General features: G+C 31.1%; 1 protein-coding gene across 1 annotated transcript in view; it reads right to left on the reverse strand.

Annotated features, from left to right (window-relative positions):
- LOC110512493 (E3 ubiquitin-protein ligase RBBP6) overlaps nt 1-17,500 on the reverse strand; it is a 75,929-nt gene that overhangs the window by 22,800 nt on the left and 35,629 nt on the right. Inside the window, exons 8-9 of the mRNA XM_036972121.1 lie at nt 3,269-3,441; nt 1,364-1,467 (exon numbers count right to left, since the gene is read on the reverse strand). Coding sequence (XP_036828016.1) covers nt 1,364-1,467; nt 3,269-3,441 — 277 coding nt within the window. The remainder of the gene's footprint in view (nt 1-1,363; nt 1,468-3,268; nt 3,442-17,500) is intronic.

Below are 17,500 nucleotides of genomic sequence, written 5' to 3' on the forward strand. Positions count from 1 at the left end.
AATACCCCATAATGACATCACAATACCCCATAATGACATCACACTACCCCATAATGACATCACAATACCCCATAATGACATCACAATACCCCATAATGACATCACAATACCATACACAATACAATACACAATAAAAATAGCTGTGCTGCAATGCTCCCCAAATACAGGTGTGCCAAGCTTGTAGTATCAACCCTAAGAAGAATCAAGGTTGTAATCGCTGCCAAAGGTGCTTCAACAAAGTACTGAGTGAAGGGTCTGAATACTAATGTAACGGTGTTGTTTCTGTTTTAGCTGTGTCATTATGGGGTATTGTGATGTCATTATGGGGTATTGTGATGTCACTATGGGGTATTGTGATGTCGTTATGGGGTAGTGTGATGTCACTATGGGGTAGTGTGATGTCATTATGGGGTATTGTGATGTCATTATGGGGTATTGTGATGTCGTTATGGGGTAGTGTGATGTCATTATGGGGTAGTGTGATGTCATTATGGGGTAGTGTGATGTCATTATGGGGTAGTGTGATGTCACTATGGGGTATTGTGATGTCACTATGGGGTAGTGTGATGTCACTATGGGGTAGTGTGATGTCACTATGGGGTAGTGTGATGTCACTATGGGGTATTGTGATGTCATTATGGGGTATTGTGATGTCATTATGGGGTATTGTGATGTCACTATGGGGTAGTGTGATGTCACTATGGGGTAGTGTGATGTCACTATGGGGTATTGTGATGTCATTATGGGGTATTGTGATGTCATTATGGGGTATTGTGATTTCATTATGGGGTATTGTGATGTCATTATGGGGTATTGTGATGTCATTATGGGGTATTGTGATATCATTATGGGGTATTGTGATGTCATTATGGGGTAGTGTGATGTCATTATGGGGTATTGTGATGTCATTATGGGGTAGTGTGATGTCATTATGGGGTATTGTGATTTCATTATGGGGTATTGTGATGTCATTATGGGGTATTGTGATATCATTATGGGGTATTGTGATGTCATTATGGGGTAGTGTGATGTCATTATGGGGTATTGTGATGTCATTATGGGGTAGTGTGATGTCATTATGGGGTATTGTGATTTCATTATGGGGTATTGTGATGTCATTATGGGGTAGTGTGATGTCATTAGGGGGTATTGTGATGTCATTAGGGGGTAGTGGGTGTAGATTGATGAGGGGGGAAAAAACTATTTAATCAACTTTAGAACAAGACTAACGTAACAAAATGTGGAAAAAGTCAAGGGGTCTGAATGCTTTCTGAAGACACCTGTATGTTGTAGAACATTTCATACACGTTACCTCACTAAATAAAGGCCAGGGTTGAGCAGGCGGAGCCTGAGAGAGTTTTACCTGGCGCAGGAACTTATTGGCTATGAGAGCATCAGGGGAGACATTCGATTGGCTACAGGTGGGACACACATGTTCCTCTGACTCCAGGAGAGACGTACGGATACCTGAGGAGAGGAGACAGCATCAGTCACTATGGATACCTGAGGAGAGGAGACAGCATCAGTCACTATGGATACCTGAGGAGAGGAGACAGCATCAGTCACTATGGATACCTGAGGAGAGGAGACAGCATCAGTCACTATGGATACCTGCGGAGACAGCATCAGTCACTATGGATACCTGAGGAGACAGCATCAGTCACTATGGATACCTGAGGAGAGGAGACGGCATCAGTCACTATGGATACCTGAGGAGAGGAGACGGCATCAGTCACTATGGATACCTGAGGAGAGGAGACAGCATCAGTCACTATGGATACCTGAGGAGAGGAGACAGCATCAGTCACTATGGATACCTGAGGAGAGGAGACAGCATCAGTCACTATGGATACCTGAGGAGAGGAGACAGCATCAGTCACTATGGATACCTGAGGAGAGGAGACAGCATCAGTCACTATGGATACCTGAGGAGAGGAGACAGCATCAGTCACTATGGATACCTGAGGAGACAGCATCAGTCACTATGGATACCTGAGGAGAGGAGACAGCATCAGTCACTATGGATACCTGAGGAGAGGAGACAGCATCAGTCACTATGGATACCTGAGGAGACAGCATCAGTCACTATGGATACCTGAGGAGAGGAGACAGCATCAGTCACTATGGATACCTGCGGAGAGGAGACAGCATCAGTCACTATGGATACCTGAGGAGACAGCATCAGTCACTATGGATACCTGAGGAGAGGAGACAGCATCAGTCACTATGGATACCTGAGGAGACAGCATCAGTCACTATGGATACCTGAGGAGAGGAGACAGCATCAGTCACTATGGATACCTGAGGAGAGGAGAGAGCATCAGTCACTATGGATACCTGAGGAGAGGAGACAGCATCAGTCACTATGGATACCTGAGGAGAGGAGACAGCATCAGTCACTATGGATACCTGAGGAGAGGAGACAGCATCAGTCACTATGGATACCTGAGGAGAGGAGACAGCATCAGTCACTACGGATACCTGAGGAGACAGCATCAGTCACTACGGATACCTGAGGAGACAGCATCAGTCACTATGGATACCTGCGGAGAGGAGACAGCATCAGTCACTATGGATACCTGAGGAGACAGCATCAGTCACTACGGATACCTGAGGAGACAGCATCAGTCACTACGGATACCTGAGGAGACAGCATCAGTCACTATGGATACCTGCGGAGAGGAGACAGCATCAGTCACTATGGATACCTGAGGAGACAGCATCAGTCACTACGGATACCTGAGGAGACAGCATCAGTCACTATGGATACCTGCGGAGAGGAGACAGCATCAGTCACTATGGATACCTGAGGAGACAGCATCAGTCACTACGGATACCTGAGGAGACAGCATCAGTCACTACGGATACCTGAGGAGACAGCATCAGTCACTATGGATACCTGCGGAGAGGAGACAGCATCAGTAACTATGGATACCTGAGGAGAGGAGACGGCATCAGTCACTATGGATACCTGAGGAGAGGAGACGGCATCAGTCACTATGGATACCTGAGGAGACAGCATCAGTCACTACGGATACCTGAGGAGACAGCATCAGTCACTATGGATACCTGCGGAGAGGAGACAGCATCAGTCACTATGGATACCTGAGGAGAGGAGACGGCATCAGTCACTATGGATACCTGAGGAGAGGAGACAGCATCAGTCACTATGGATACCTGAGGAGACAGCATCAGTCACTACGGATACCTGAGGAGAGGAGACAGCATCAGTCATCAGGTCTTTACAGGTGTGTGTTTGTCGACTCACAGTCGTCGCAGTAGGAGTTGCCACAGCAGGGAATGACCACAGCGTCAGTCATCAGGTCTTTACAGAGCAGACAGAGGAGCTCATCAGGGACTGGATCCTCGTCCTCCTCGGAACTGGACTGGTCCCTGGGGACGAACGGAGGCCTCTCCTTCTTACCTAAAGCGTAGGCCTCACTGTGGAGGACACACACATAGAGGTTTACGGGTTAGACGTCAGAGGTCAGGGGTTAAAGGTCAGGCAAACCATAACCTTTCTAAAAACTCGTGTCTGAGGTGGTTACTCAAATCTCTAAATAAATGTATCACTAGCCACTTTAAACAATGCCACTCTATATAATGTTACCATACCCTACATTACTCATCTCATATGTATATATATACTGTTAAACCAGCTATAATGTTACCCTACCCTACATTACTCATCTCATATATATATACTATTAAACCAGCTATAATGTTACCATACCCTACATTACTCATCTCATATATATATATACTATTAAACCAGCTATAATGTTACCATACCCTAGATACTCATCTCATATATATATATACTATTAAACCAGCTATAATGTTACCATACCCTACATTACTAATCTCATATATATATATACTATTAAACCAGCTATAATGTTACCATACCCTAGATTACTCATCTCATATATATATATATATATACTATTAAACCAGCTATAATGTTACCATACCCTACATTACTCATCTCATATGTATATACTATTAAACCAGCTATAATGTTACCATACCCTACATTACTAATCTCATATATATATACACTATTAAACCAGCTATAATGTTACCATACCCTACATTACTCATCTCATATATATATATACTATTAAACCAGCTATAATGTTACCATACCCTACATTACTAATCTCATATATATATATACTATTAAACCAGCTATAATGTTACCATACCCTAGATACTCATCTCATATATATATATACTATTAAACCAGCTATAATGTTACCATACCCTACATTACTCATCTCATATATATATACTATTAAACCAGCTATAATGTTACCATACCCTAGATTACTCATCTCATATATATATATATATATATATATATACACTATTAAACCAGCTATAATGTTACCATACCCTACATTACTCATCTCATATATATATACTATTAAACCAGCTATAATGTTACCATACCCTACATTACTCATCTCATATATATATATACTATTAAACCAGCTATAATGTTACCATACCCTACATTACTCATCTCATATATATATACTATTAAACCAGCTATAATGTTACCATACCCTACATTACTCATCTCATATATATATATACTATTAAACCAGCTATAATGTTACCATACCCTACATTACTCATCTCATATTAAACCAGCTATAATGTTACCATACCCTACATTACTCATCTCATATATATATACTATTAAACCAGCTATAATGTTACCATACCCTACATTACTCATCTCATATATATATACTGTTAAACCAGCTATAATGTTACCATACCCTACATTACTCATCTCATATATATATACTGTTAAACCAGCTATAATGTTACCATACCCTACATTACTCATCTCATATATATATATATATATATACACTATTAAACCAGCTATAATGTTACCATACCCTACATTACTCATCTCATATATATATATATATATATATACTATTAAACCAGCTATAATGTTACCATACCCTACATTACTCATCTCATATTAAACCAGCTATAATGTTACCATACCCTACATTACTCATCTCATATTAAACCAGCTATAATGTTACCATACCCTACATTACTCATCTCATATATATATACTGTTAAACCAGCTATAATGTTACCATACCCTACATTACTCATCTCATATATATATATATATATATACACTATTAAACCAGCTATAATGTTACCATACCCTACATTACTCATCTCATATTAAACCAGCTATAATGTTACCATACCCTACATTACTCATCTCATATATATATACTGTTAAACCAGCTATAATGTTACCATACCCTACATTACTCATCTCATATATATATATATATATATACACTATTAAACCAGCTATAATGTTACCATACCCTACATTACTCATCTCATATCTATATATATACTGTTAAACCAGCTATAATGTTACCATACCCTACATTACTCATCTCATATGTATATACTATTAAACCAGCTATAATGTTACCATACCCTACATTACTCATCTCATATGTATATACTGTTAAACCAGCTATAATGTTACCATACCCTACATTACTCATCTCATATATATATATACTATTAAACCAGCTATAATGTTACCATACCCTACATTACTCATCTCATATATATATATATACTATTAAACCAGCTATAATGTTACCATACCCTACATTACTCATCTCATATATATATATACTATTAAACCAGCTATAATGTTACCATACCCTACATTACTCATCTCATATATATATATATACTATTAAACCAGCTATAATGTTACCATACCCTAGATACTCATCTCATATATATATATATACTATTAAACCAGCTATAATGTTACCATACCCTACATTACTCATCTCATATATATATACTATTAAACCAGCTATAATGTTACCATACCCTAGATACTCATCTCATATATATATATATACTATTAAACCAGCTATAATGTTACCATACCCTACATTACTCATCTCATATATATATACTGTTAAACCAGCTATAATGTTACCATACCCTACATTACTAATCTCATATATATATATATATATACTATTAAACCAGCTATAATGTTACCATACCCTACATTACTCATCTCATATATATATATATATATACACTATTAAACCAGCTATAATGTTACCATACCCTACATTACTAATCTCATATATATATATATATATATACTATTAAACCAGCTATAATGTTACCATACCCTACATTACTCATCTCATATATATATATATACTATTAAACCAGCTATAATGTTACCATACCCTACATTACTCATCTCATATATATATATACTGTTAAACCAGCTATAATGTTACCATACCCTACATTACTCATCTCATATATATATATATATATACTATTAAACCAGCTATAATGTTACCATACCCTACATTACTCATCTCATATATATATACTGTTAAACCAGCTATAATGTTACCATACCCTACATTACTCATCTCATATATATATATATATATATATATACACTATTAAACCAGCTATAATGTTACCATACCCTACATTACTCATCTCATATATATATATACTATTAAACCAGCTATAATGTTACCATACCCTACATTACTAATCTCATATATATATACTGTTAAACCAGCTATAATGTTACCATACCCTACATTACTCATCTCATATATATACACTATTAAACCAGCTATAATGTTACCATACCCTACATTACTCATCTCATATATATATACTATTAAACCAGCTATAATGTTACCATACCCTACATTACTCATCTCATATATATATATACACTATTAAACCAGCTATAATGTTACCATACCCTACATTACTCATCTCATATATATATACTATTAAACCAGCTATAATGTTACCATACCCTACATTACTCATCTCATATATATATACTATTAAACCAGCTATAATGTTACCATACCCTACATTACTCATCTCATATATATATATATATATATACACTATTAAACCAGCTATAATGTTACCATACCCTACATTACTCATCTCATATATATATATATATATACTATTAAACCAGCTATAATGTTACCATACCCTACATTACTAATCTCATATATATATATACTATTAAACCAGCTATAATGTTACCATACCCCTACATTACTCATCTCATATATATATATACTATTAAACCAGCTATAATGTTACCATACCCTACATTACTCATCTCATATATATATATATATATATATACTATTAAACCAGCTATAATGTTACCATACCCTACATTACTCATCTCATATATATATATACTATTAAACCAGCTATAATGTTACCATACCCTACATTACTCATCTCATATATATATATATATATATACACTATTAAACCAGCTATAATGTTACCATACTCTACATTACTAATCTCATATATATATATATACTATTAAACCAGCTATAATGTTACCATACCCTACATTACTCATCTCATATATATATATATATATATACACTGTTAAACCAGCTATAATGTTACCATACCCTACATTACTCATCTCATATATATATATATATATATACACTATTAAACCAGCTATAATGTTACCATACTCTACATTACTAATCTCATATATATATATACTATTAAACCAGCTATAATGTTACCATACCCTACATTACTCATCTCATATATATATACTGTTAAACCAGCTATAATGTTACCATACCCTACATTACTCATCTCATATATATATACTGTTAAACCAGCTATAATGTTACCATACCCTAGATACTCATCTCATATATATATATACTATTAAACCAGCTATAATGTTACCATACCCTAGATTACTCATCTCATATATATATATATACTATTAAACCAGCTATAATGTTACCATACCCTAGATACTCATCTCATATATATATATATACTATTAAACCAGCTATAATGTTACCATACCCTAGATTACTCATCTCATATATATATATATATATATATACACTATTAAACCAGCTATAATGTTACCATACCCTAGATTACTCATCTCATATATATATATATATATATATACACTATTAAACCAGCTATAATGTTACCATACCCTACATTACTCATCTCATATGTATATACTATTAAACCAGCTATAATGTTACCATACCCTAGATTACTCATCTCATATATATATATATACTATTAAACCAGCTATAATGTTACCATACCCTACATTACTCATCTCATATGTATATACTATTAAACCAGCTATAATGTTACCATACCCTACATTACTCATCTCATATATATATATATACTATTAAACCAGCTATAATGTTACCATACCCTAGATACTCATCTCATATATATATATACTATTAAACCAGCTATAATGTTACCATACCCTACATTACTCATCTCATATATATATATATATATATATACTATTAAACCAGCTATAATGTTACCATACCCCTACATTACTCATCTCATATATATATACTGTTAAACCAGCTATAATGTTACCATACCCTACATTACTCATCTCATATATATATACTATTAAACCAGCTATAATGTTACCATACCCCTACATTACTCATCTCATATATATATACTGTTAAACCAGCTATAATGTTACCATACCCTACATTACTCATCTCATATATATATATACTATTAAACCAGCTATAATGTTACCATACCCTACATTACTCATCTCATATATATATATATATACTATTAAACCAGCTATAATGTTACCATACCCTACATTACTCATCTCATATATATACTGTTAAACCAGCTATAATGTTACCATACCCTACATTACTCATCTCATATGTATATACTGTTAAACCAGCTATAATGTTACCATACCCTACATTACTCATCTCATATATATATACTATTAAACCAGCTATAATGTTACCATACCCCTACATTACTCATCTCATATATATATACTGTTAAACCAGCTATAATGTTACCATACCCTACATTACTCATCTCATATATATATACTATTAAACCAGCTATAATGTTACCATACCCTACATTACTCATCTCATATATATATATATATACTATTAAACCAGCTATAATGTTACCATACCCTAGATTACTCATCTCATATATATATATACTATTAAACCAGCTATAATGTTACCATACCCTACATTACTCATCTCATATATATATACTATTAAACCAGCTATAATGTTACCATACCCTACATTACTCATCTCATATGTATATACTGTTAAACCAGCTATAATGTTACCATACCCTACATTACTCATCTCATATATATATATATACTATTAAACCAGCTATAATGTTACCATACCCTACATTACTCATCTCATATATATATACTGTTAAACCAGCTATAATGTTACCATACCCTACATTACTCATCTCATATATATATATATACTATTAAACCAGCTATAATGTTACCATACCCTACATTACTAATCTCATATATATATACACTATTAAACCAGCTATAATGTTACCATACCCTACATTACTAATCTCATATATATATATATACTATTAAACCAGCTATAATGTTACCATACCCTACATTACTCATCTCATATATATATACACTATTAAACCAGCTATAATGTTACCATACCCTACATTACTCATCTCATATATATATATATACACTATTAAACCAGCTATAATGTTACCATACCCTACATTACTCATCTCATATATATATATATACACTATTAAACCAGCTATAATGTTACCATACCCTACATTACTAATCTCATATATATATATATACTATTAAACCAGCTATAATGTTACCATACCCTACATTACTCATCTCATATATATATACTATTAAACCAGCTATAATGTTACCATACCCCTACATTACTCATCTCATATATATATATATATACATACATACACTATTAAACCAGCTATAATGTTACCATACCCTACATTACTCATCTCATATATATATATATATACACTATTAAACCAGCTATAATGTTACCATACCCTACATTACTAATCTCATATATATATATATATATACTATTAAACCAGCTATAATGTTACCATACCCTACATTACTCATCTCATATATATATACTATTAAACCAGCTATAATGTTACCATACCCTACATTACTCATCTCATATATATATACTGTTAAACCAGCTATAATGTTACCATACCCTACATTACTCATCTCATATATATATACTGTTAAACCAGCTATAATGTTACCATACCCTACATTACTCATCTCATATATATATACTATTAAACCAGCTATAATGTTACCATACCCTAGATTACTCATCTCATATGTATATATATATATATACTATTAAACCAGCTATAATGTTACCATACCCTACATTACTCATCTCATATTAAACCAGCTATAATGTTACCATACCCTACATTACTCATCTCATATATATATATATATATATATATACTATTAAACCAGCTATAATGTTACCATACCCTACATTACTCATCTCATATATATATATACTATTAAACCAGCTATAATGTTACCATACCCTACATTACTCATCTCATATATATATATATATATATATATACTATTAAACCAGCTATAATGTTACCATACCCTACATTACTCATCTCATATATATATACTATTAAACCAGCTATAATGTTACCATACCCTACATTACTCATCTCATATATATATATATATATATATACTATTAAACCAGCTATAATGTTACCATACCCTACATTACTCATCTCATATATATATACTATTAAACCAGCTATAATGTTACCATACCCTACATTACTCATCTCATATGTATATACTATTAAACCAGCTATAATGTTACCATACCCTACATTACTCATCTCATATATATATATATATATATATACTATTAAACCAGCTATAATGTTACCATACCCTACATTACTCATCTCATATATATATACTATTAAACCAGCTATAATGTTACCATACCCTACATTACTCATCTCATATTAAACCAGCTATAATGTTACCATACCCTACATTACTCATCTCATATATATATACTATTAAACCAGCTATAATGTTACCATACCCTACATTACTAATCTCATATATATATACTGTTAAACCAGCTATAATGTTACCATACCCTACATTACTCATCTCATATATATATACTGTTAAACCAGCTATAATGTTACCATACCCTACATTACTCATCTCATATATATATACTATTAAACCAGCTATAATGTTACCATACCCTACATTACTCATCTCATATATATATATACACTATTAAACCAGCTAATGTTACCATACCCTACATTACTCATCTCATATATATATATATATACATACATATACTATTAAACCAGCTATAATGTTACCATACCCTACATTACTCATCTCATATATATATATATATACATACATATACTATTAAACCAGCTATAATGTTACCATACCCTACATTACTCATCTCATATATATATACACTATTAAACCAGCTATAATGTTACCATACCCTACATTACTCATCTCATATATATATACACTATTAAACCAGCTATAATGTTACCATACCCTACATTACTCATCTCATATATATATATACTATTAAACCAGCTATAATGTTACCATACCCTAGATACTCATCTCATATATATATATATATACATACATATACTATTAAACCAGCTATAATGTTACCATACCCTACATTACTCATCTCATATATATATATATATACATACATATACTATTAAACCAGCTATAATGTTACCATACCCTACATTACTCATCTCATATATATATATACTATTAAACCAGCTATAATGTTACCATACCCTACATTACTCATCTCATATATATATATATATACTATTAAACCAGCTATAATGTTACCATACCCTACATTACTCATCTCATATATATATACTGTTAAACCAGCTATAATGTTACCATACCCTACATTACTCATCTCATATGTATATACTGTTAAACCAGCTATAATGTTACCATACCCTACATTACTCATCTCATATATATATACTATTAAACCAGCTATAATGTTACCATACCCCTACATTACTCATCTCATATATATATACTGTTAAACCAGCTATAATGTTACCATACCCTACATTACTCATCTCATATATATATATACTATTAAACCAGCTATAATGTTACCATACCCTACATTACTCATCTCATATATATATATATATACTATTAAACCAGCTATAATGTTACCATACCCTACATTACTCATCTCATATATATATACTGTTAAACCAGCTATAATGTTACCATACCCTACATTACTCATCTCATATATATATACTATTAAACCAGCTATAATGTTACCATACCCTACATTACTCATCTCATATGTATATACTGTTAAACCAGCTATAATGTTACCATACCCTACATTACTCATCTCATATATATATATATACTATTAAACCAGCTATAATGTTACCATACCCTACATTACTCATCTCATATATATATACTGTTAAACCAGCTATAATGTTACCATACCCTACATTACTCATCTCATATATATATATATACTATTAAACCAGCTATAATGTTACCATACCCTACATTACTAATCTCATATATATATACACTATTAAACCAGCTATAATGTTACCATACCCTACATTACTAATCTCATATATATATATATACTATTAAACCAGCTATAATGTTACCATACCCTACATTACTCATCTCATATATATATACACTATTAAACCAGCTATAATGTTACCATACCCTACATTACTCATCTCATATATATATATATACACTATTAAACCAGCTATAATGTTACCATACCCTACATTACTCATCTCATATATATATATATACACTATTAAACCAGCTATAATGTTACCATACCCTACATTACTCATCTCATATATATATACTATTAAACCAGCTATAATGTTACCATACCCCTACATTACTCATCTCATATATATATATATATACATACATACACTATTAAACCAGCTATAATGTTACCATACCCTACATTACTCATCTCATATATATATATATATACACTATTAAACCAGCTATAATGTTACCATACCCTACATTACTAATCTCATATATATATATATATATACTATTAAACCAGCTATAATGTTACCATACCCTACATTACTCATCTCATATATATATACTATTAAACCAGCTATAATGTTACCATACCCTACATTACTCATCTCATATATATATACTGTTAAACCAGCTATAATGTTACCATACCCTACATTACTCATCTCATATATATATACTGTTAAACCAGCTATAATGTTACCATACCCTACATTACTCATCTCATATATATATACTATTAAACCAGCTATAATGTTACCATACCCTAGATTACTCATCTCATATGTATATATATATATATACTATTAAACCAGCTATAATGTTACCATACCCTACATTACTCATCTCATATTAAACCAGCTATAATGTTACCATACCCTACATTACTCATCTCATATATATATATATATATATATATACTATTAAACCAGCTATAATGTTACCATACCCTACATTACTCATCTCATATATATATATACTATTAAACCAGCTATAATGTTACCATACCCTACATTACTCATCTCATATATATATATATATATATATACTATTAAACCAGCTATAATGTTACCATACCCTACATTACTCATCTCATATATATATACTATTAAACCAGCTATAATGTTACCATACCCTACATTACTCATCTCATATATATATATATATATATATACTATTAAACCAGCTATAATGTTACCATACCCTACATTACTCATCTCATATATATATACTATTAAACCAGCTATAATGTTACCATACCCTACATTACTCATCTCATATGTATATACTATTAAACCAGCTATAATGTTACCATACCCTACATTACTCATCTCATATATATATATATATATATATACTATTAAACCAGCTATAATGTTACCATACCCTACATTACTCATCTCATATATATATACTATTAAACCAGCTATAATGTTACCATACCCTACATTACTCATCTCATATTAAACCAGCTATAATGTTACCATACCCTACATTACTCATCTCATATATATATACTATTAAACCAGCTATAATGTTACCATACCCTACATTACTAATCTCATATATATATACTGTTAAACCAGCTATAATGTTACCATACCCTACATTACTCATCTCATATATATATACTGTTAAACCAGCTATAATGTTACCATACCCTACATTACTCATCTCATATATATATACTATTAAACCAGCTATAATGTTACCATACCCTACATTACTCATCTCATATATATATATACACTATTAAACCAGCTAATGTTACCATACCCTACATTACTCATCTCATATATATATATATATACATACATATACTATTAAACCAGCTATAATGTTACCATACCCTACATTACTCATCTCATATATATATATATATACATACATATACTATTAAACCAGCTATAATGTTACCATACCCTACATTACTCATCTCATATATATATACACTATTAAACCAGCTATAATGTTACCATACCCTACATTACTCATCTCATATATATACACTATTAAACCAGCTATAATGTTACCATACCCTACATTACTCATCTCATATATATATATACTATTAAACCAGCTATAATGTTACCATACCCTAGATACTCATCTCATATATATATATATATACATACATATACTATTAAACCAGCTATAATGTTACCATACCCTACATTACTCATCTCATATATATATATATATACATACATATACTATTAAACCAGCTATAATGTTACCATACCCTACATTACTCATCTCATATATATATACACTATTAAACCAGCTATAATGTTACCATACCCTACATTACTCATCTCATATATATATACACTATTAAACCAGCTATAATGTTACCATACCCTACATTACTCATCTCATATATATATACTATTAAACCAGCTATAATGTTACCATACCCTACATTACTAATCTCATATATATATATATATATACTATTAAACCAGCTATAATGTTACCATACCCTACATTACTCATCTCATATGTATATACTATTAAACCAGCTATAATGTTACCATACCCTACATTACTCATCTCATATGTATATACTATTAAACCAGCTATAATGTTACCATACCCTACATTACTCATCTCATATGTATATACTATTAAACCAGCTATAATGTTACCATACCCTACATTACTCATCTCATATATATATACTGTTAAACCAGCTATAATGTTACCATACCCTACATTACTCATCTCATATGTATATACTATTAAACCAGCTATAATGTTACCATACCCTACATTACTCATCTCATATATATATACTGTTAAACCAGCTATAATGTTACCATACCCTACATTACTCATCTCATATATATATATATATACTATTAAACCAGCTATAATGTTACCATACCCTACATTACTCATCTCATATATATATATATATACTATTAAACCAGCTATAATGTTACCATACCCTACATTACTCATCTCATATATATATACACTATTAAACCAGCTATAATGTTACCATACCCTACATTACTCATCTCATATATATATACTATTAAACCAGCTATAATGTTACCATACCCTACATTACTCATCTCATATATATATACTGTTAAACCAGCTATAATGTTACCATACCCTACATTACTCATCTCATATATATATATACTATTAAACCAGCTATAATGTTACCATACCCTACATTACTCATCTCATATGTATATACACTATTAAACCAGCTATAATGTTACCATACCCTACATTACTCATCTCATATATATATACACTATTAAACCAGCTATAATGTTACCATACCCTACATTACTCATCTCATATATATATACTATTAAACCAGCTATAATGTTACCATACCCTACATTACTCATCTCATATATATATACTATTAAACCAGCTATAATGTTACCATACCCTACATTACTCATCTCATATATATATATATACTATTAAACCAGCTATAATGTTACCATACCCTACATTACTAATCTCATATATATATATATACACTATTAAACCAGCTATAATGTTACCATACCCTACATTACTCATCTCATATATATATATACACTATTAAACCAGCTATAATGTTACCATACCCTACATTACTAATCTCATATATATATATATACACTATTAAACCAGCTATAATGTTACCATACCCTACATTACTCATCTCATATATATATATATATACTATTAAACCAGCTATAATGTTACCATACCCTACATTACTCATCTCATATATATATATATATATATATATACACTATTAAACCAGCTATAATGTTACCATACCCTACATTACTCATCTCATATATATATATATATATATATATATACTATTAAACCAGCTATAATGTTACCATACCCTACATTACTCATCTCATATATATATACTGTTAAACCAGCTATAATGTTACCATACCCTACATTACTCATCTCATATATATATATATATACTATTAAACCAGCTATAATGTTACCATACCCTACATTACTCATCTCATATATATATATATATATATATATATACACTATTAAACCAGCTATAATGTTACCATACCCTACATTACTCATCTCATATATATATATATATATATATATATACTATTAAACCAGCTATAATGTTACCATACCCTACATTACTCATCTCATATATATATATATACTATTAAACCAGCTATAATGTTACCATACCCTACATTACTCATCTCATATATATATATATACTATTAAACCAGCTATAATGTTACCATACCCTACATTACTCATCTCATATATATATACTATTAAACCAGCTATAATGTTACCATACCCTACATTACTCATCTCATATATATATATATATACTATTAAACCAGCTATAATGTTACCATACCCTACATTACTCATCTCATATATATATATATATACTATTAAACCAGCTATAATGTTACCATACCCTACATTACTCATCTCATATATATATATATATATATATATACACTATTAAACCAGCTATAATGTTACCATACCCTAGATTACTCATCTCATATATATATATATACACTATTAAACCAGCTATAATGTTACCATACCCTACATTACTCATCTCATATATATATACTGTTAAACCAGCTATAATGTTACCATACCCTACATTACTCATCTCATATATATATATACTATTAAACCAGCTATAATGTTACCATACCCTAGATTACTCATCTCATATATATATATATATATATATACTATTAAACCAGCTATAATGTTACCATACCCTACATTACTCATCTCATATATATATATACTATTAAACCAGCTATAATGTTACCATACCCTACATTACTAATCTCATATATATATATACTATTAAACCAGCTA

This window comes from Oncorhynchus mykiss, unplaced genomic scaffold, assembly GCF_013265735.2.
Source record: "Oncorhynchus mykiss isolate Arlee unplaced genomic scaffold, USDA_OmykA_1.1 un_scaffold_120, whole genome shotgun sequence".
Taxonomy (NCBI): domain Eukaryota; kingdom Metazoa; phylum Chordata; class Actinopteri; order Salmoniformes; family Salmonidae; genus Oncorhynchus; species Oncorhynchus mykiss.